The sequence below is a fragment of the Coccinella septempunctata genome, chromosome 8, assembly GCF_907165205.1.
Source record: "Coccinella septempunctata chromosome 8, icCocSept1.1, whole genome shotgun sequence".
Lineage (NCBI taxonomy): Eukaryota > Metazoa > Arthropoda > Insecta > Coleoptera > Coccinellidae > Coccinella > Coccinella septempunctata.
The window spans coordinates 33,055,287-33,077,409 of NC_058196.1; the positions used below are offsets into that span (position 1 = coordinate 33,055,287).

Below are 22,123 nucleotides of genomic sequence, written 5' to 3' on the forward strand. Positions count from 1 at the left end.
TGATGTTATTGTTCGCCGCCGATCGCTACGGGCGGAGAGGTTTTATCTGACGCGCTGTAAATATGCAAATGTCTTCGCATGTGGCGATACGATTCGCATTCCTTACGCAGATTACAGAAATACGTGAAAATCTCGCAATGGCGATGTCATAGATCTGATTATACAACATAGACAGCTCCTCGATGTCACAGAACTAAAACGTTCTGTGACTAAACGTAGTTCTTTGCTCTTGATAACCTTATTTTTTGACACTTCGAATTGAAGACACAGAATTTCATCCTTCAGAATTCCAAAGATCACTGACAATTATTTCCGTCATCTGACACTTGCTAAATTATAAATGTGGCGATTCTGTGACGAAAAGAGTATTATTTTCATCTTTGAATGTGAATTGCGATGAATTCTTTAAGAAATCCTGACATTGTGTCGTTGATTCATTATAAAAAATAAATAAACCAATATTTCCCATTCCACAACTATCTCAGATTGGAATGTTTTTATCTACGAATAGACAAAGTAGACAGCTCTTCGATGTAAAGTGGGTTATAGAACTAAAACGTTCTGTGACTAAACGTAATTCTTTGCTCTTAATAATTTTATTTTTTGACACTTCGAATTGAAGACACAGAATTTCATCCTTCAGAATTCCAAAGATCACTGACAATTATTTCCGTCATCTGACACTTGCTAAATTATAAATGTGGCGATTCTGTGAAGAAGAGAGTATTATTTTCATCTTTGAATGTGAATTGCGATCAATTCTTTAAGAAATCCTGACATTGTGTCGTTGATTCATTATAAAAAATGAATAAACCAATATTTTCCATTCCACAACTATCTCAGATTGGAATGTTTTTTTATCTACGAATAGACAAAATAGACAGCTCTTCGATGTAAAGTGAGTTATAGAACTAAAACGTTCTGTGACTAAACGTAATTCTTTGCTCTTAATAACCTTATTTTTTGACACTTCGAATTGAAGACACAGAATTTCATCCTTCAGAATTCCAAAGATCACTGACAATTATTTCCGTCATCTGACAGTTGCCAAATTATAAATGTGGCGATTCTGTGAAGAAGAGAGTATTATTTTCATCTTTGAATGTGAATTGCGATCAATTCTTTAAGAAATCCTGACATTGTGTCGTTGATTCATTATAAAAAATGAATAAACCAATATTTCCCATTCCACAACTATCTCCGATTGGAATGCTTTTATCAACGAATCCATACATTCAATAATATCCAACCGGGACTATCTACAACGTTTGAAATTGTTGCGAATGCAACAAAGACGCCAACGGAAAAATACCAGACGAGAATAAAAATTCCCTACGGCATTATCCGACGATGCCGTTTCAACAGACGAGAATAGAACACTTATTGATAAATTTAATCTTGGCGCATTACATTATCTAGATTTTATCTGTTTGATTTGGCACGGTATGTGGCAACAATTCCAACAAGTTTTGCCGATCGCGCGATAATTCTCGTTAACATATTGGGATCCGAACATGTTGGGGGAATGGATGGATCGGAAAAAAAAGGATGACTAATTTCCTTTCGTAAACACGAATTTTTCGCGAGGGTTTAGATTTTTTCATCACTGGTTAAACATAGCAAAAAGTCGAGTAGGTTCGGACATAGAATATCAATCTTGTAAATTCCACAGAGCAATTTTGATGTTGACACCTTAAAACTTCATCAGCTAAAGAGCTCACAATCCTCATTTTTAACCGTTTTTCCGTAAAAAATAACCTCGATAATAAACTGTTTTTCGCAGAGACCAGATATAACCTTGAAATGACATTGAATGAATCAAAATGGTGGCCTGAACTCGGTATCGTTTTTTTCTCGAGGAAATCAAAAGGTTTCCCATTTTTTTCGTTAGCCCCTATCGGAATCCCATAATTTATTCATAGTCCAACCGTCCGAGTTGAAAAACGCACTTCGATTGGAAACTTCGAAAGTACCCAGTCCTTGGTACCGACTCGGTTCAACTTGACTTGCGAAACGAATATCGCTGTTGTGAAACACTTAATCACCCGCTGCCTACGTAACTAGCTGAACATGCAACGAATGGAATACCAATCGACCGTTTCTTTACATTTGTAATTGAAATCGGCGAGGTTTACTGGAATAAAACATCGCAGGGAACATTTTCACGCATCTCGACCGGAGAATGCGAGGTTTGGGTGTGTGTTTATCGCTCATACATCGGGGGAATCTTCTTGGCTTTCGAAAATCGTCGATGTACCTACCTTCTCTAGACATTCGTTACCCGATCCATCTGAAATTCGATATGGAAGTGCACCACACCCTTGCGAAACCCGATTTCTAGGGAAAAACTAAACTGAGGGCTAAACGACCGTTTCAAGAACGTGGATATTTCCGTGTACTCGGAGTTGGTCATTAATTTAATTGTTTCATGGGCTCGTGTGGAAGCACGTAATCGAAGCTGATCGCTGGAGATTGGAGAAATCGACAGGCTTAATGATTAACAATATGCGCTTATACGAACACTTGGACACTTTCACACGAACACATAGAATAATCTACGTCGTGGGATTTTCATGATAACTCCGGACGTGGCTCGAAATATATCTCGGAACACTGGAAATAGCGTAGTAGGAGCAGCTGAACAGTGTCCATTTTCCAGGAGAGCGAACGAACGACACGTATTCAACGCGAGCAGGCAGCCAGGCACTCACCAAACACAAAGGAACTGTCCCTACAATCCTTAAACCGCTGTTGAAATAGCAACACTTACCAAATGTAATATATCCAAAGTGTGTACGATCACTGATTAAGGCATTTCCAATGTATCTGCGACAGATCCAGTTAAAACATGTCCTTGAAATGGGTCAAACAAAAACGTTCCTTCGCACACAAACTATCACAAAAGACTAATCCCGAAGTGCGCTCGAGCAAGAATTAGTTGCCGACGTTTGCCGAACGCGGGCCGCGGTTGGCGAACAGCGAGACCAGCAACAAGTGATATCCGTGGGGCTCGGGAGGAGTTCGTAGGACGATGGCGGACTCGCACACTTGCTTCGCCACGTTGAAAACCAGTTCTGTTCTGATTCTTCTTCTTCGTCGTCGTCGAGTTACAATTACGTCGTGAAAGGATATCGAAATGGCAGCCGCATAATTACCCAGTCAGTCGTTATGGACCCGTATTTTTAATAGGAGCAGCAGGTATACGCGCGGTTTTCTAATCCTCGGACTCGTTCAGATTTAATCGTCTTTTCCTACGTAGCTCCTCGCTCGTCGAGTTATTATTGATAGGACACGATTGCGTGTTTATGCTATGTCATAGAAGATTTAGGATGTTTGCGTTTCGGAGATCGTAAATAGCGTTATTCGGAATTGGAACGCTCTGTGGGATTTTTCTATTGACGTATCGGACCAACTTTCGAACAAACAAACGGAACGTGACCTTGACGCTAAGAAGATGCATTTCTTTTGTTGGTTTTAGAATAACAAGTCGATAATAACTGTCACTGACAGTCCTGACTCGCAATGCAAGGTGTATTGGTCGGTAGTTCATTTTTGAATCATAATGTGTACGAAACGTTTCAACTGAACCCTTGATCGATTATTCGAAACATTGTGGACGCGCAGAAACATATCTGAAATTACATTACACTATCTTCGTAGCCCTAGCTTCTTCTTGTTCGTAGCTGTTCTTCGTAGCCACCTTTGTTGTCGCAGCGATCTCTTGTAGCCGTAGCTATCCTTCGCATCCGTATCCACTTTCGTAGGCGTAGCGGTTCTTCGTAGCAGTTGCCACCTTCGTAGCCATAGCTATCCTTCGTAGCCGTAGCCACTTCTGCAGACAAAACAGTCCTTCTTAGTCTTTTTCGTAACCGAAGCCACTTTTGAATCCGTACCTACCTTCGTAGCCGTAGCCACTTCTGCAGACAAAACAGTCCTTCTTAGTCATCTTCGTAGCCGAAGCCACTTTTGAATCCGTAGCTATACCTCCATAGCCGTAGCCACTTCCATAGACGTAACTGTTGTTTCTAGTCATTTTTCGTGATAGTAGGCACCTTCGTAACCGCAGCTCTTCTTTTGAGTTGTATACACTTTCGTAGCATTGATCATCTTCGTAGCCCTAGCAACTTTTGTAGACAAAGCTGTCCCTTTTTAGTCATCTTCGTAGCCGTATCTTCTTTCATAGCAGTTCTTCGTAACTTTAGCCATCTTCGTATCCAAAATCGTCCTTAGTCCTTGTCATAACAGTTGCTACCTTTGTAGCCGAAACACCTTCTGTAGCCATAGCTCTCCTTTTTAGTCATCTTCGTAGCCGTAGCCACCTTCGTAGCCAAAATTATCGTCCTTAGTCCTTGTCATAACAGTTGCTACCTTTGTAGCCGAAGCACCTTCTGTAGCCATAGGTCTCCTTTTTAGTCATCTTCGTAGCCGTATCTTCTTTCATAGCAGTTCTTTGTAACTTTAGCCATCTTCGTAGCCGTAGCCACCTTCGTAGCCAAAATTATCGTCCTTAGTCCTTGTCATAACAGTTGCTACCTTTGTAGCCGAAGCACCTTCTGTAGCCATAGGTCTCCTTTTTAGTCATCTTCGTAGCCGTATCTTCTTTCATAGCAGTTCTTTGTAACTTTAGCCATCTTCGTAGCCGTAGCCACCTTCGTAGCCAAAATTATCGTCCTTAGTCCTTGTCATAACAGTAGCTACCTTTGTAGCCGAAACACCTTCTGTAGCCATAGCTCTCCTTTTTAGCCATCTTCGTAGCCGTAGCCACTTTTGAATCCGTAGCTACCTTCGTAGCCGTAGCCACTTCTATAGACGTAACTGTCGTTTTTAGTCATTTTTCGTAACAGTAGGCCCTTCGTAATCGCAGCTGTTTTTCTTAGTTGTACACACTACACGTAGCCGTAGCAACTTTTGTAGACAAAGCTGTCCTTCTTAGTAATCTTCGTAGACGTATCCATCTTCGTAGTCTTAGCCACCAAACCAAAGTTATCGTCCTTGGTCATTTTCGTAACACCAGCTACCTTCGTAGCCGTAGCCACTTCTGTGGCCATAGCTGTCTTTTTTAGCCATTTAAGTAGCAGTAACCCCTTTCGTGGTCGTAGCTGTCTTTCTTAGTAGTAGTCTTCTACGTAGCTGTAGCCAGTTTCCTAGCCCTAGCCACTTTCGTAACCGTAGCTGTCCTTCGTAGACAACAACAGACAACAAATTCGTAATCAACAACAGGATTTTCGACTTATATTATACGTAAAGATCAGCGTTATATTGCTCCCGTCATCGATTGAAACACTTTCAGAACAACCTTTCGAAAAGTTAAGACGTTACTCAGAAGTTAGATCTTCCTTATGAATAAATTATGAAGGTTCGTGTAAAATGAAACAACAATACGAATTCGGAGTATCCCCAGAGTTATGTGATGTTGAAGTTGCGCCTGCAAGGATAATCTCGTTAAAGCCGGCACTTACCGACGAACCGAACCTGCAGAGGCAATAAAAATCCCCATTAAATTTTACGACCCAGGCTCGTAAACGTAGACGTGCTTTCGACGAACAGTACGCGTTCCAACTTCGGACGGTTCGATGGGATCCGACATTTGACGATCTTTGCCGGCTGCATAAAAGAAATAACAGTTTGCCCCTGGACGTTTACGTTGGTTGGTGGTGGTTCGCGAGTGAGGAGTAGGCTACGAAATGGCGCAGAGGGATTTCATATGGTGGAACGACGAGAGGATATTACACTTGATCGAATTGTACAGAAGGAAACCCGTGATATGGGATCCTAAACACGAGGACTATTATAAGAAAAATTTGAAACTGGACGCTTGGGAGGACATAGGTAGAGCTTTAGGTATATCGGGAGACGACTGTAAGAATAAGATGGTGAATGTTTTATCATCGTGGAGAAGGGAGAGGGGGAAAGAGAACAAGAAAACAGATGAAGTTTATAAGAGTCATTGGTTCGCTTATAACGCTCTTCGGTTTTTAAAAGACAGGGAAATGCCAAGGAAAGGATTGTGCAAGAGTGTTACTGTAAGTATTTATTACATATTTTCATGCCATGATATTTTTCCTTCATTCATGGAGAATTGGTATGAATTTTTATAGGCGATTCATCATTTGACCTAGGCGACACGCGGCTCGTAATCACTGATAAACTCATTGGCGTGCAGTCGTTGTTTTTGTTCGCCGAACGATGTCCGAGGTTAAAAAGTACGCCTACAAATATTGTATAATTTTTTTTTCGTGTACCTAGTGATATAAACAGAAGGAAAAAGTGATACGAAGTGATGGGGCGCAACTTGATTAGCCCTAAAAGCACTAACTGTGTATCTGAAGATCTTTTGATGTAAGTATGAGAAGGAATGTTTCCTTTTTTCCAGTAATGCATGCTTGTTGTAAAAAATGTTCATTTGAAATAGTAATGTTTTGATCACCCAAGTTTGATATCGATATTACAGGTTGTAAATAAATAATGTAGACAATTTAATTAAATAATCGGAGGAACCTTGAAGTTGAAATTTGTCCTCAAAAATTTGACTGTCGAAACCTGAAAAAGGAAAATGAGTATTTGGAAAAAGACGTCGAATCCAATTTTCCGAAAAACTATCGGCCATAGAAGTGAGGATATGCATTCAGGAAACACTCAGTGTATTCATTTGATAATAAAGATCAAGAATGTACGCGAATAATGTCGATGTGAATTGACAGTCATAGTTTAATAATAAGTTGACTTTTTAACAATAAATTATTATATTAAAATATTATACTTTTTGTCGGGGTATCAAGTTTTTTCTCGAAACGGTTAAATCTGAAGAACTGGGCGGGATTCGGAAAAAAGTTACATTAAAGGCGTGAATGACTCACTTTGTATACAACGATTTTATGTACCTACTCCAATATACCTTACTGCCGAAGAACGTCTGGTAGGAATAAAATGAGGTCTTAAATTTTTTACGACCACCCGAAAGCGTCTATCTCATGCAGCAGGGTGAGTGCCCCAGCGTAGTTCGTGAGGACATTCTCAAACCTGATATTACGAGGAAAATGATGTTGTGAGGATTCCCTTTCATCCTATCAGGTAGAAAACCTCGGAAAGGTACGCCATAACGCTTATAGGTATTTCATCATTCGCAATCCTTCACCAAAATAACATAATGTTCAATACCTAAAAGTTCGGATGAGGAAGGACATGGAAAAATTGAGTTTAATCTTCCGTAAAATCAGTCGGCATCACCTACATTTATAAAGGTAGTTTCATCACCGCTTTTCCTACAAGATTCGTCCCACGAGACACACGCACATGCCATTTCTAGCCACGCACGTTGAATCGCGAGACACATGCACATGCCATTTCTAGCCACCCACGAAATATCGCGAGACACGCGCACATGCCATTTCTAGCCACCCACGAAAAATCGCGAGACACATGCACATGCCATTTCTAGCCACCCACGAAAAATCGCGAGACACACGCACATGCCTTTTATAGCCACGCACGTTGAATCACGAGACACACGCACATGCCAATTCTAGCCACCCACGAAAAATCGCGAGACACGCGCACATGCCATTTCTAGCCACCCACGAAATATCGCGAGACACGCGCACATGCCATTTCTAGCCACGCACGTTGAATCGCGAGACGCATGCACATGCCATTTCTAGCCACCCACGAAAAATCGCGAGACACGCGCACATGCCATTTCTAGCCACCCACGAAAAATCGCGAGACACACGCACATGCCATTTCTAGCCACCCACGAAAAATCGCGAGACACGCGCACATGCCATTTCTAGCCACCCACGAAATATCGCGAGACACGCGCACATGCCATTTCCAGCCACGCACGTTGAATCGCGAGACGCATGCACATGCCATTTCTAGCCACCCACGAAAAATCGCGAGACACGCGCACATGCCATTTCTAGCCACCCACGAAAAATCGCGAGACACGCGCACATGCCATTTCTAGCCACCCACGAAATATCGCGAGACACGCGCACATGCCATTTCTAGCCACGCACGTTGAATCGCGAGACGCATGCACATGCCATTTCTAGCCACCCACGAAAAATCGCGAGACACACGCACATGCCAATTCTAGCCACGCACGGTGAATCGCGAGACGCATGCACATGCCATTTCTAGCCACCCACGAAAAATCGCGAGACACGCGCACATGCCATTTCTAGCCACCCACGAAAAATCGCGAGACACACGCACATGCCATTTCTAGCCACCCACGAAAAATCGCGAGACACGCGCACATGCCATTTCTAGCCACCCACGAAAAATCGCGAGACACACGCACATGCCATTTCTAGCCACCCACGAAATATCGCGAGACACGCGCACATGCCATTTCTAGCCACCCACGAAAAATCGCGAGACACGCGCACATGCCATTTCTAGCCACCCACGAAAAATCGCGAGACACACGCACATGCCATTTCTAGCCACCCACGAAATATCGCGAGACACGCGCACATGCCATTTCTAGCCACCCACGAAAAATCGCGAGACACGCGCACATGCAATTTCTAGCCACCCACGAAATATCGCGAGACACGCTCACATGCCATTTCTAGCCACCCACGAAAAATCGCGAGACACGCGCACATGCCATTTCTAGCCACCCACGAAAAATCGCGAGACACACGCACAAGCCATTTCTAGCCACCCACGAAATATCGCGAGACACGCGCACATGCCATTTCTAGCCACCCACGAAAAATCGCGAGACACGCGCACATGCCATTTCTAGCCACCCACGAAAAATCGCGAGACACACGCACATGCCATTTCTAGCCACCCACGAAAAATCGCGAGACACACGCACATGCCATTTCTAGCCACCCACGAAATATCGCGAGACACACGCACATGCCATTTCTAGCCACCCACGAAATATCGCGAGACACGCGCACATGCCATTTCTAGCCACCCACGAAAAATCGCGAGACACACGCACATGCCATTTCTAGCCACCCACGAAATATCGCGAGACACGCGCACATGCCAATTCTAGCCACCCACGAAAAATCGCGAAACACGCACATGCCATTTCTAGCCACCCACGAAAAATCGCGAAACACGCACATGCCATTTCTAGCCACCCACGAAATATCGCGAGACACGCGCACATGCCATTTCTAGCCACGCACGTTGAATCGCGAGACACAGGCACATGCCATTTCTAGCCACCCACGAAAAATCGCGAGACACACGCACATGCCAATTCTAGCCACCCACGAAATATCGCGAGACACGCGCACATGCCATTTCTAGCCACCCACGAAATATCGCGAGACACGCGCACATGCCATTTCTAGCCACGCACGTTGAATCGCGAGACACAGGCACATGCCATTTCTAGCCACCCACGAAAAATCGCGAGACACACGCACAAGCCATTTCTAGCCACCCACGAAATATCGCGAGACACGCGCACATGCCATTTCTAGCCACCCACGAAAAATCGCGAGACACGCGCACATGCCATTTCTAGCCACCCACGAAAAATCGCGAGACACACGCACATGCCATTTCTAGCCACCCACGAAATATCGCGAGACACGCGCACATGCCAATTCTAGCCACCCACGAAAAATCGCGAAACACGCACATGCCATTTCTAGCCACCCACGAAAAATCGCGAAACACGCACATGCCATTTCTAGCCACCCACGAAATATCGCGAGACACGCGCACATGCCATTTCTAGCCACGCACGTTGAATCGCGAGACACAGGCACATGCCATTTCTAGCCACCCACGAAAAATCGCGAGACACACGCACATGCCAATTCTAGCCACGCACGGTGAACCGCGAGACACACGCACATGCCAATTCTAGCCACCCACGAAAAATCGCGAAACACGCACATGCCATTTCTAGCCACCCACGAAAAATCGCGAAACACGCACATGCCATTTCTAGCCACCCACGAAATATCGCGAGACACGCGCACATGCCATTTCTAGCCACGCACGTTGAATCGCGAGACACAGGCACATGCCATTTCTAGCCACCCACGAAAAATCGCGAGACACACGCACATGCCAATTCTAGCCACGCACGGTGAACCGCGAGACACACGCACATGCCAATTCTAGCCACCCACGAAAAATCGCGAAACACGCACATGCCATTTCTAGCCACCCACGAAAAATCGCGAAACACGCACATGCCATTTCTAGCCACCCACGAAATATCGCGAAACACGCACATGCCATTTCTAGCCACCCACGAAATATCGCGAGACACGCGCACATGCCATTTCTAGCCACGCACGTTGAATCGCGAGACACAGGCACATGCCATTTCTAGCCACCCACGAAAAATCGCGAGACACACGCACATGCCAATTCTAGCCACGCACGGTGAACCGCGAGACACACGCACATGCCAATTCTAGCCACCCACGAAAAATCGCGAGACATACGAACATGCCAATTCTAGCCACGCACGGTGAATCGCGAGACACACGCACATGCCAATTCTAGCCACGCACGAAAAATCGCGAGACATACGAACATGCCAATTCTAGCCACGCACGGTGAATCGCGAGACACACGCACATGCCAATTCTAGCCACGCACGTTGAATCGCGAGACACACGCACATGCCATTTCTAGTCACCCACGAAATATCGCGAGACACGCGCACATGCCATTTCTAGCCACCCACGAAAAATCGCGAGACACACGCACATGCCATTTCTAGCCACCCACGAAAAATCGCGAGACACACGCACATGCCATTCCTAGCCACCCACGAAATATCGCGAGACACGCGCACATGCCATTTCTAGCCACCCACGAAAAATCGCGAGACACACGCACATGCCATCTCTAGCCACCCACGAAAAATCGCGAGACACACGCACATGCCATTCCTAGCCACCCACGAAATATCGCGAGACACGCGCACATGCCATTTCTAGCCACCCACGAAAAATCGCGAGACACACGCACATGCCATTTCTAGCCACCCACGAAAAATCGCGAGACACACGCACATGCCATCTCTAGCCACGCACGAAAAATCGCGAGACATACGAACATGCCAATTCTAGCCACGCACGGTGAATCGCGAGACACACGCACATGCCAATTCTAGCCACGCACGTTGAATCGCGAGACACACGCACATGCCATTTCTAGTCACCCACGAAATATCGCGAGACACGCGCACATGCCATTTCTAGCCACCCACGAAAAATCGCGAGACACGCGCACATGCCATTTCTAGCCACCCACGAAAAATCGCGAGACACACGCACATGCCATTCCTAGCCACCCACGAAATATCGCGAGACACGCGCACATGCCATTTCTAGCCACCCACGAAAAATCGCGAGACACACGCACATGCCATCTCTAGCCACCCACGAAAAATCGCGAGACACACGCACATGCCATTCCTAGCCACCCACGAAATATCGCGAGACACGCGCACATGCCATTTCTAGCCACCCACGAAAAATCGCGAGACACACGCACATGCCATTTCTAGTCACCCACGAAATATCGCGAGACACGCGCACATGCCATTTCTAGCCACCCACGAAAAATCGCGAGACACACGCACATGCCATTTCTAGCCACCCACGAAAAATCGCGAGACACACGCACATGCCATCTCTAGCCACGCACGAAAAATCGCGAGACATACGAACATGCCAATTCTAGCCACGCACGGTGAATCGCGAGACACACGCACATGCCAATTCTAGCCACGCACGTTGAATCGCGAGACACACGCACATGCCAATTCTAGCCACGCACGTTGAATCGCGAGACACACGCACATGCCATTTCTAGCCACCCACGAAAAATCGCGAGACACACGCACATGGCATTCCTAGCCACCCACGAAAAATCGCGAGACACACGCACATGCCATCTCTAGCCACGCACGAAAAATCGCGAGACATACGAACATGCCAATTCTAGCCACGCACGGTGAATCGCGAGACACACGCACATGCCAATTCTAGCCACCCACGAAAAATCGCGAGACACACGCACATGGCATTCCTAGCCACCCACGAAATATCGCGAGACACGCGCACATGCCATTTCTAGCCACCCACGAAAAATCGCGAGACACACGCACATGCCATTTCTAGCCACCCACGAAAAATCGCGAGACACACGCACATGCCATCTCTAGCCACGCACGAAAAATCGCGAGACATACGAACATGCCAATTCTAGCCACGCACGGTGAATCGCGAGACACACGCACATGCCAATTCTAGCCACGCACGTTGAATCGCGAGACACACGCACATGCCATTTCTAGTCACCCACGAAATATCGCGAGACACGCGCACATGCCATTTCTAGCCACCCACGAAAAATCGCGAGACACACGCACATGCCATTTCTAGCCACCCACGAAGAATCGCGAGACACACGCACATGCCATTTCTAGCCACCCACGAAAAATCGCGAGACATACGAACATGCCAATTCTAGCCACGCACGGTGAATCGCGAGACACACGCACATGCCAATTCTAGCCACGCACGTTGAATCGCGAGACACACGCACATGCCATTTCTAGTCACCCACGAAATATCGCGAGACACGCGCACATGGCATTCCTAGCCACCCACGAAAAATCGCGAGACACACGCACATGCCATCTCTAGCCACGCACGAAAAATCGCGAGACATACGAACATGCCAATTCTAGCCACGCACGGTGAATCGCGAGACACACGCACATGCCAATTCTAGCCACGCACGTTGAATCGCGAGACACACGCACATGCCATTTCTAGTCACCCACGAAAAATCGCGAGACACGCGCACATGCCATTTCTAGCCACCCACGAAAAATCGCGAGACACACGCACATGCCATTTCTAGCCACCCACGAAAAATCGCGAGACACACGCACATGCCATCTCTAGCCACGCACGAAAAATCGCGAGACATACGAACATGCCAATTCTAGCCACGCACGGTGAATCGCGAGACACACGCACATGCCAATTCTAGCCACGCACGTTGAATCGCGAGACACACGCACATGCCATTTCTAGTCACCCACGAAATATCGCGAGACACGCGCACATGCCATTTCTAGCCACCCACGAAAAATCGCGAGACACACGCACATGCCATTTCTAGCCACCCACGAAAAATCGCGAGACACACGCACATGCCATCTCTAGCCACCCACGAAAAATCGCGAGACACACGCACATGCCATTTCTAGCCACCCACGAAAAATCGCGAGACACACGCACATGCCATTTCTAGCCACCCACGAAAAATCGCGAGACACACGCACATGCCATTCCTAGCCACCCACGAAATATCGCGAGACACGCGCACATGCCATTTCTAGCCACCCACGAAAAATCGCGAGACACACGCACATGCCATCTCTAGCCACCCACGAAAAATCGCGAGACACACGCACATGCCATTTCTAGCCACCCACGAAATATCGCGAGACACGCGCACATGCCATTTCTAGCCACCCACGAAAAATCGCGAGACACACGCACATGCCATTTCTAGCCACCCACGAAAAATCGCGAGACACACGCACATGCCATCTCTAGCCACCCACGAAAAATCGCGATTCAACGTGCGTGGCTATAAAAGGCATGTGCGTGTGTCTCGCGATTCAACGTGCGTGGCTAGAAATGGCATGTGCGTGTGTCTCGCGATTTTTCGTGCGTGGCTAGAATTGGCATGTGCGTGTGTCTCGCGATTCAACGTGCGTGGCTAGAATTGGCATGTTCGTATGTCTCGCGATTTTTCGTGCGTGGCTAGAATTGGCATGTGCATGTGTCTCGCGGTTCACCGTGCGTGGCTAGAATTGGCATGTGCGTGTGTCTCGCGATTTTTCGTGCGTGGCTAGAATTGGCATGTGCGTGTGTCTCGCGATTTTTCGTGCGTGGCTAGAATTGGCATGTGCGTGTGTCTCGCGATTCAACGTGCGTGGCTAGAATTGGCATGTTCGTATGTCTCGCGATTTTTCGTGCGTGGCTAGAATTGGCATGTGCGTGTGTCTCGCGATTCAACGTGCGTGGCTAGGAATGCCATGTGCGTGTGTCTCGCGATTTTTCGTGGGTGGCTAGAATTGGCATGTGCGTGTGTCTCGCGGTTCACCGTGCGTGGCTAGAATTGGCATGTGCGTGTGTCTCGCGATTTTTCGTGGGTGACTAGAAATGGCATGTGCGTGTGTCTCGCGTTATTTCGTGGGTGGCTAGAAATGGCATGTGCGTGTGTCTCGCGATTTTTCGTGCGTGGCTAGAATTGGCATGTGCGTGTGTCTCGCGATTCAACGTGCGTGGCTAGGAATGCCATGTGCGTGTGTCTCGCGATTTTTCGTGGGTGGCTAGAATTGGCATGTGCGTGTGTCTCGCGATTTTTCGTGGGTGACTAGAAATGGCATGTGCGTGTGTCTCGCGATATTTCGTGGGTGGCTAGAAATGGCATGTGCGTGTCTCGCGATTTTTCGTGGGTGGCTAGAGATGGCATGTGCGTGTGTCTTGCGATTCAACGTGCGTGGCTATAAAAGGCATGTGCGTGTGTCTCGCGGTTCTCCGTGCGTGGCTAGAATTGGCATGTGCGTGTGTCTCGCGATTTTTCGTGGGTGACTAGAAATGGCATGTGCGTGTGTCTCGCGATTCAACGTGCGTGGCTAGAATTGGCATGTGCGTGTGTCTCGCGATTCACCGTGCGTGGCTAGAATTGGCATGTGCGTGTGTCTCGCGATTCACCGTGCGTGGCTAGAATTGGCATGTGCGTGTGTCTCGCGATTTTTCGTGGGTGACTAGAAATGCCATGTGCGTGTGTCTCGCGATTTTTCGTGGGTGGCTAGAAATGGCATGTGCGCGTGTCTCGCGATTTTTCGTGTATGACTAGAAATGGCATGTGCGTGTGTCTCGCGTTATTTCGTGGGTGGCTAGAAATGGCATGTGCGTGTCTCGCGATTTTTCGTGGGTGGCTAGAGATGGCATGTGCGTGTGTCTCGCGATTCAACGTGCGTGGCTAGAAATGCCATGTGCGTGTGTCTCGCGATTTTTCGTGGGTGGCTAGAAATGGCATGTGCGCGTGTCTCGCGATATTTCGTGGGTGGCTAGGAATGGCATGTGCGTGTGTCTCGCGATTTTTCGTGGGTGGCTAGAAATGGCATGTGCGTGTGTCTCGCGATTTTTCGTGGGTGGCTAGAAATGGCATGTGCGTGTGTCTCGCGATTCACCGTGCGTGGCTAGAATTGGCATGTTCGTATGTCTCGCGATTTTTCGTGCGTGGCTAGAATTGGCATGTGCGTGTGTCTCTCGATTCACCGTGCGTGGCTAGAATTGGCATGTTCGTATGTCTCGCGATTTTTCGTGGGTGGCTAGAATTGGCATGTGCGTGTGTCTCGCGGTTCACCGTGCGTGGCTAGAATTGGCATGTGCGTGTGTCTCGCGATTTTTCGTGGGTGACTAGAAATGGCGTGTGCGTGTGTCTCGCGATATTTCGTGGGTGGCTAGAAATGGCATGTGCGTGTCTCGCGATTTTTCGTGGGTGGCTAGAGATGGCATGTGCGTGTGTCTTGCGATTCAACGTGCGTGGCTATAAAAGGCATGTGCGTGTGTCTCGCGATTTTTCGTGGGTGACTAGAAATGGCATGTGCGTGTGTCTCGCGATTCAACGTGCGTGGCTAGAATTGGCATGTGCGTGTGTCTCGCGATTCAACGTGCGTGGCTAGGAATGCCATGTGCGTGTGTCTCGCGATTTTTCGTGGGTGGCTAGAATTGGCATGTGCGTGTGTCTCGCGGTTCACCGTGCGTGGCTAGAATTGGCATGTGCGTGTGTCTCGCGATTTTTCGTGGGTGACTAGAAATGGCATGTGCGATTTTTCGTGGGTGACTAGAAATGGCATGTGCGTGTGTCTCGCGTTATTTCGTGGGTGGCTAGAAATGGCATGTGCGTGTGTCTCGCGATTTTTCGTGGGTGGCTAGAATTGGCATGTGCGTGTGTCTCGCGATTCAACGTGCGTGGCTAGGAATGCCATGTGCGTGTGTCTCGCGATTTTTCGTGGGTGGCTAGAATTGGCATGTGCGTGTGTCTCGCGATTTTTCGTGGGTGACTAGAAATGGCATGTGCGTGTGTCTCGCGATTTTTCGTGGGTGGCTAGAGATGGCATGTGCGTGTGTCTTGCGATTCAACGTGCGTGGCTATAAAAGGCATGTGCGTGTGTCTCGCGGTTCACCGTGCGTGGCTAGAATTGGCATGTGCGTGTGTCTCGCGATTTTTCGTGGGTGACTAGAAATGGCATGTGCGTGTGTCTCGCGATTCAACGTGCGTGGCTAGAATTGGCATGTGCGTGTGTCTCGCGATTCACCGTGCGTGGCTAGAATTGGCATGTGCGTGTGTCTCGCGATTCAACGTGCGTGGCTAGGAATGCCATGTGCGTGTGTCTCGCGATTTTTCGTGGGTGGCTAGAATTGGCATGTGCGTGTGTCTCGCGATTTTTCGTGGGTGACTAGAAATGGCATGTGCGTGTGTCTCGCGATATTTCGTGGGTGGCTAGAAATGGCATGTGCGTGTCTCGCGATTTTTCGTGGGTGGCTAGAGATGGCATGTGCGTGTGTCTTGCGATTCAACGTGCGTGGCTATAAAAGGCATGTGCGTGTGTCTCGCGGTTCACCGTGCGTGGCTAGAATTGGCATGTGCGTGTGTCTCGCGATTTTTCGTGGGTGACTAGAAATGGCATGTGCGTGTGTCTCGCGATTCAACGTGCGTGGCTAGAATTGGCATGTGCGTGTGTCTCGCGATTCACCGTGCGTGGCTAGAATTGGCATGTGCGTGTGTCTCGCGATTCACCGTGCGTGGCTAGAATTGGCATGTGCGTGTGTCCCGCGATTTTTCGTGGGTGACTAGAAATGCCATGTGCGTGTGTCTCGCGATTTTTCGTGGGTGGCTAGAAATGGCATGTGTGCGTGTCTCGCGATTTTTCGTGGGTGGCTAGAGATGGCATGTGCGTGTGTCTCGCGATTCAACGTGCGTGGCTAGAAATGCCATGTGCGTGTGTCTCGCGATTTTTCGTGGGTGGCTAGAAATGGCATGTGCGTGTGTCTCGCGATTTTTCGTGGGTGGCTAGAAATGGCATGTGCGTGTGTCTCGCGATTCAACGTGCGTGGCTAGAAATGCCATGTGCGTGTGTCTCGCGATTTTTCGTGGGTGGCTAGAAATGGCATGTGCGCGTGTCTCGCGATTTTTCGTGGGTGGCTAGGAATGGCATGTGCGTGTGTCTCGCGATTTTTCGTGGGTGGCTAGAAATGGCATGTGCGTGTGTCTCGCGATTTTTCGTGGGTGGCTAGAAATGGCATGTGCGTGTGTCTCGCGATTCACCGTGCGTGGCTAGAATTGGCATGTTCGTATGTCTCGCGATTTTTCGTGCGTGGCTAGAATTGGCATGTGCGTGTGTCTCGCGATTCAACGTGCGTGGCTAGAAATGCCATGTGCGTGTGTCTCGCGATTTTTCGTGGGTGGCTAGAAATGGCATGTGCGTGTGTCTCGCGATTTTTCGTGGGTGGCTAGAAATGGCATGTGCGTGTGTCTCGCGATTCAACGTGCGTGGCTAGAAATGCCATGTGCGTGTGTCTCGCGATTTTTCGTGGGTGGCTAGAAATGGCATGTGCGCGTGTCTCGCGATATTTCGTGGGTGGCTAGGAATGGCATGTGCGTGTGTCTCGCGATTTTTCGTGGGTGGCTAGAAATGGCATGTGCGTGTGTCTCGCGATTTTTCGTGGGTGGCTAGAAATGGCATGTGCGTGTGTCTCGCGATTCACCGTGCGTGGCTAGAATTGGCATGTTCGTATGTCTCGCGATTTTTCGTGGGTGGCTAGAATTGGCATGTGCGTGTGTCTCGCGGTTCACCGTGCGTGGCTAGAATTGGCATGTTCGTATGTCTCGCGATTTTTCGTGGGTGACTAGAAATGGCGTGTGCGTGTGTCTCGCGATATTTCGTGGGTGGCTAGAAATGGCATGTGCGCGTGTCTCGCGATTTTTCGTGGGTGGCTAGAGATGGCATGTGCGCGTGTCTCGCGATTTTTCGTGGGTGGCTAGAGATGGCATGTGCGTGTGTCTTGCGATTCAACGTGCGTGGCTATAAAAGGCATGTGCGTGTGTCTCGCGATTTTTCGTGGGTGACTAGAAATGGCATGTGCGTGTGTCTCGCGATTCAACGTGCGTGGCTAGAATTGGCATGTGCGTGTGTCTCGCGATTCACCGTGCGTGGCTAGAATTGGCATGTGCGTGTGTCTCGCGATTCAACGTGCGTGGCTAGGAATGCCATGTGCGTGTGTCTCGCGATTTTTCGTGCGTGGCTAGAATTGGCATGTGCGTGTGTCTCGTGATTCAACGTGCGTGGCTAGAAATGGCATGTGCGCGTGTCTCGCGATATTTCGTGGGTGGCTAGAAATGGCATGTGCGCGTGTCTCGCGATTTTTCGTGGGTGGCTAGAGATGGCATGTGCGTGTGTCTTGCGATTCAACGTGCGTGGCTATAAAAGGCATGTGCGTGTGTCTCGCGATTTTTCGTGGGTGACTAGAAATGGCATGTGCGTGTGTCTCGCGATTCAACGTGCGTGGCTAGAATTGGCATGTGCGTGTGTCTCGCGATTCACCGTGCGTGGCTAGAATTGGCATGTGCGTGTGTCTCGCGATTCAACGTGCGTGGCTAGGAATGCCATGTGCGTGTGTCTCGCGATTTTTCGTGCGTGGCTAGAATTGGCATGTGCGTGTGTCTCGTGATTCAACGTGCGTGGCTATAAAAGGCATGTGCGTGTGTCTCGCGGTTCACCGTGCGTGGCTAGAATTGGCATGTGCGTGTGTCTCGCGATTTTTCGTGGGTGACTAGAAATGGCATGTGCGTGTGTCTCGCGTTATTTCGTGGGTGGCTAGAAATGGCATGTGCGTGTCTCGCGATTTTTCGTGGGTGGCTAGAGATGGCATGTGCGTGCGTCTCGCGATTCAACGTGCGTGGCTATAAAAGGCATGTGCGTGTGTCTCGCGGTTCACCGTGCGTGGCTAGAATTGGCATGTGCGTGTGTCTCGCGATGTTTCGTGGGTGACTAGAAATGGCATGTGCGTGTGTCTCGCGATTCAACGTGCGTGGCTAGAATTGGCATGTGCGTGTGTCTTGCGATTCACCGTGCGTGGCTAGAATTGGCATGTGCGTATGTCTCGCGATCCAACGTGCGTGGCTAGAAATGCCATGTGCGTGTGTCTCGCGATTTTTCGTGGGTGACTAGAAATGGCATGTGCGCGTGTCTCGTGATTCAACGTGCTTGGCTAGAAATGGCATGTGCGTGTGTCTCGCGATTTTTCGTGCGTGGATAGAAATGGCATGTGCGTGTGTCTCGCGATTTTTCGTGGGTGGCTAGAATTGGCATGTGCGTGTGTCTCGCGATTTTTCGTGGGTGGCTAGAAATGGCATGTGCGTGTGTCTCGCGATTCAACGTGCGTCGGTAGAAATGGCATGTGCGTGTGTGTCGCGATTCAACGTGCCTGGCTAGAAATGGCATGTGCGTGTATCTCGCGATGTAACGGATAGATTTTGCATGCAAATTCTAGTCTTGAGGAAGTTTTAACTGAAACCAATTTAGTCTTCTAGTAATAAATCTGAGAATTTCATCCATCTCGGCACAACCGTTCGGTCTTGAGGAATTTTTAACTGAAATTCTGAAAGAACAACACTTCTAGGATAAAATCTGTGGGTTAGCATGTGTTGAAAATCGATCTAATATGCATCTTAGAATGCCGGAAAATGTTGAGAGAGTGATGGCTTCATGTAATCAGCATCTTTAATTGCCCTAAACGGCGTGTACTTTGCTTTTTTAATTGGACTTTTCGATTCAACAAGTTTCTTTGCATGATCGACCGTATGTAATTCAAACATCAAGCGAGCAACGATAATATTGTCGAAATAACTAGGTGATAAATATGTGTTTATAGAGCGATAAGGCTCGTATCGAACGTATAACTGATTCTTCACGGAATGCGGCACGATAATGAAATGATAATAATAAGAGGAAATTTCGGAGAGCCATTCGAAATCGAAAAAAAATCTCAAATCAGGTTCATGAATAATTCAGTCGATCATGAATATTTGATAAAGGTCAATCCGGGGTTTCGAACATTCCGAAACCAGTCGTTTGAATAATTCACATCGATTGAATTATCAAAGACGGGATTTTTTTTGCACTACAAGTGATCCTGCGTTTCTCGATAATATCAGGAAATATCCGGGGCAAACAAATTGAAATGTTTGTCGTGATCAATCGATAACTGAATTTCTCGAGATTACTACGGGTATTTCCAATCAGCATTCAGAATATCAATTTGTTTGATCGGAGGGAATCGATTTTTCAGTTCTTTGTTCAGTAACATTTTTTCAAATACTTCTTACACACTGTGAACTGAAAAAAAAGCATGCATATTTCATATTTTCGAATATTTTTTTCTTTCTTCTTCAAAAGTAGTATTTACTAGACAGTAAATACTACTTTCATAGCCATTTTATATTTCGTGTTGTTTTCATCAAAATGTTGAGTTTCAGAAAATCAACACTCATATTTATTACTGAATTCTGATTAAAGAACAATTTCACTTTATTTTTCAGTTGTGGAGTTTGTGGATGATGCAGACGAAGTAAGTTGGAATTAAGAGTCGCGAAGATAGAATATGATTCAGCTTTGTTTGAAGATCGACCACAATAGAGGTGAAGGTACTGTGGGTAAGTAAATATTTCACTTTCTATATCTTAATCGTAACGGCCAATTTCAAAATTTCCTCCAGTGGTACTAAAAATGAAACTGAAGGTAGCTTTGAAATCGAAGGGACTTTAAAACTGATTGAGTTGTTGATAGTAATTTACGTAACAAGATGATATTTAAGGGACTAGTATGAATCTTGCGAGTCCCTTCAAATCCGGGAGCCTTACTTCCGCTACTCGTTTCCATTTTTTTTTTATTTGAACAAAGAAGAAATACACGCCTATGTTAGATGTCAAGGGCTGTCATAATAAAATACAAAAGTTCATGCATAAATCAGATCTCATAAAGTTATGCAATATCGTCCCGAAAAAGCTACTTTCAGTATTGTTTTTGTAAAGTGTTACTTTTGATTCAATAAACTATATGAAAAGTTTCATTTGCATGAGACTCTTTATGAAACCTAAATCTTGTTATAGGATACCAACAAGGAAACACCCCCTTCCATAACTGGACTTACCCCTGGATTGCAAGAAAAAGAAGAAAGAAAGCTAATGTGAATTTCATTATAGAATTTTTTTTTGTTAACTAGTTTGTTCATAGAAAAACAATAAAAATAAGAAAATTCAATGGAATTTTATTCACGAACCCACAAATATCTTCTGCACTGCACCCCCAGAGGGCGCTGTAGCAATTTCGCACTTCTGTTTGCGAACTGCTCATCCAATTTTTTTCGTCTGCCATCAGCACCCCTGATGGCGAAAGGCTGAACTAAATAAATTTTTCGACGCCAAAAAGAGCGCCCCCTGGCGGAAAATCGCTGAACTAAGAAAATTTTCGTCCGCCGTCAGCGCCCCCTGTGGCGAAAGGCTGAACTAAATAAAATTTTCGAGGCCCAGAAGAGCGCCCCCTGGCGGAAAACCGCTGAACTAAGAAAATTTCCGTCCGCCGTCAGCGCCCCCTATGGCGAAAGGCTGAACTAAATAAATTTTTCGAGGCCCAGAAGAGCGCCCCCTGGCGGAAAACCGCTGAACTAAGAAAATTTCTGCCCGCCGTCAGCGCCCCCTGTGGCGAAAGGCTGAACTAAATAAATTTTTCGAGGCCTAGAAGAGCGCCCTCTGGCGGAAAACCGCTGAACTAAAAAAATCCCGGCCTCGAAAAATTTATTTAGTTCAGCCTTTCGCCATAGGGGGCGCTGACGGCGGACGGAAATTTTCTTAGTTCAGCGGTTTTCCGCCAGGGGGCGCTCTTTTGGGCCTCGAAAAATTTATTTAGTTCAGCCTTTCGCCACAGGGGGCGCTGACGGCGGACGGAAATTTTCTTAGTTCAGTGGTTTTCCGCCAGAGGGCGCTCTTCTGAGCATTATTTTTTTTTTTTTCAGTAGTTTGA

General features: G+C 47.3%; 2 protein-coding genes across 3 annotated transcripts in view; one reads left to right on the forward strand and one right to left on the reverse strand.

Annotated features, from left to right (window-relative positions):
• Window positions 1–2,934, reverse strand: part of LOC123318836 (lysine-specific demethylase 3B) — a 54,636-nt gene extending 51,702 nt beyond the window's left edge. For both annotated transcript variants that reach the window (XM_044905591.1, XM_044905588.1), the window contains exon 1: window positions 2,771–2,934. The gene's annotated coding sequence lies outside the window, so the exon portion shown is untranslated. The remainder of the gene's footprint in view (window positions 1–2,770) is intronic.
• A 2,322-nt stretch (window positions 2,935–5,256) lies between these two features.
• Window positions 5,257–21,358, forward strand: LOC123318841. The gene is made up of 3 exons (XM_044905597.1): window positions 5,257–6,023; window positions 20,644–20,757; window positions 21,214–21,358. Exons 1-2 carry the CDS (start codon window positions 5,685–5,687, stop codon window positions 20,674–20,676), a joined length of 372 nt encoding a protein of 123 aa, XP_044761532.1. The 5' UTR covers window positions 5,257–5,684; the 3' UTR covers window positions 20,677–20,757; window positions 21,214–21,358.
• Window positions 21,359–22,123: the final 765 nt, after the last annotated feature.

What these genes read in the sequence shown, in the direction of transcription:
- LOC123318841 (XM_044905597.1), top strand. Translation starts at nt 5,685, where the DNA reads ATGGCGCAGAGGGATTTCATATGGTGGAACGACGAGAGGATATTACAC. An exon ending in GATTGTGCAAGAGTGTTACT is followed by an intron (nt 6,024 to 20,643) that starts GTAAGTATTTAT and finishes TTTATTTTTCAG; the next exon opens with TTGTGGAGTTTGTGGATGAT.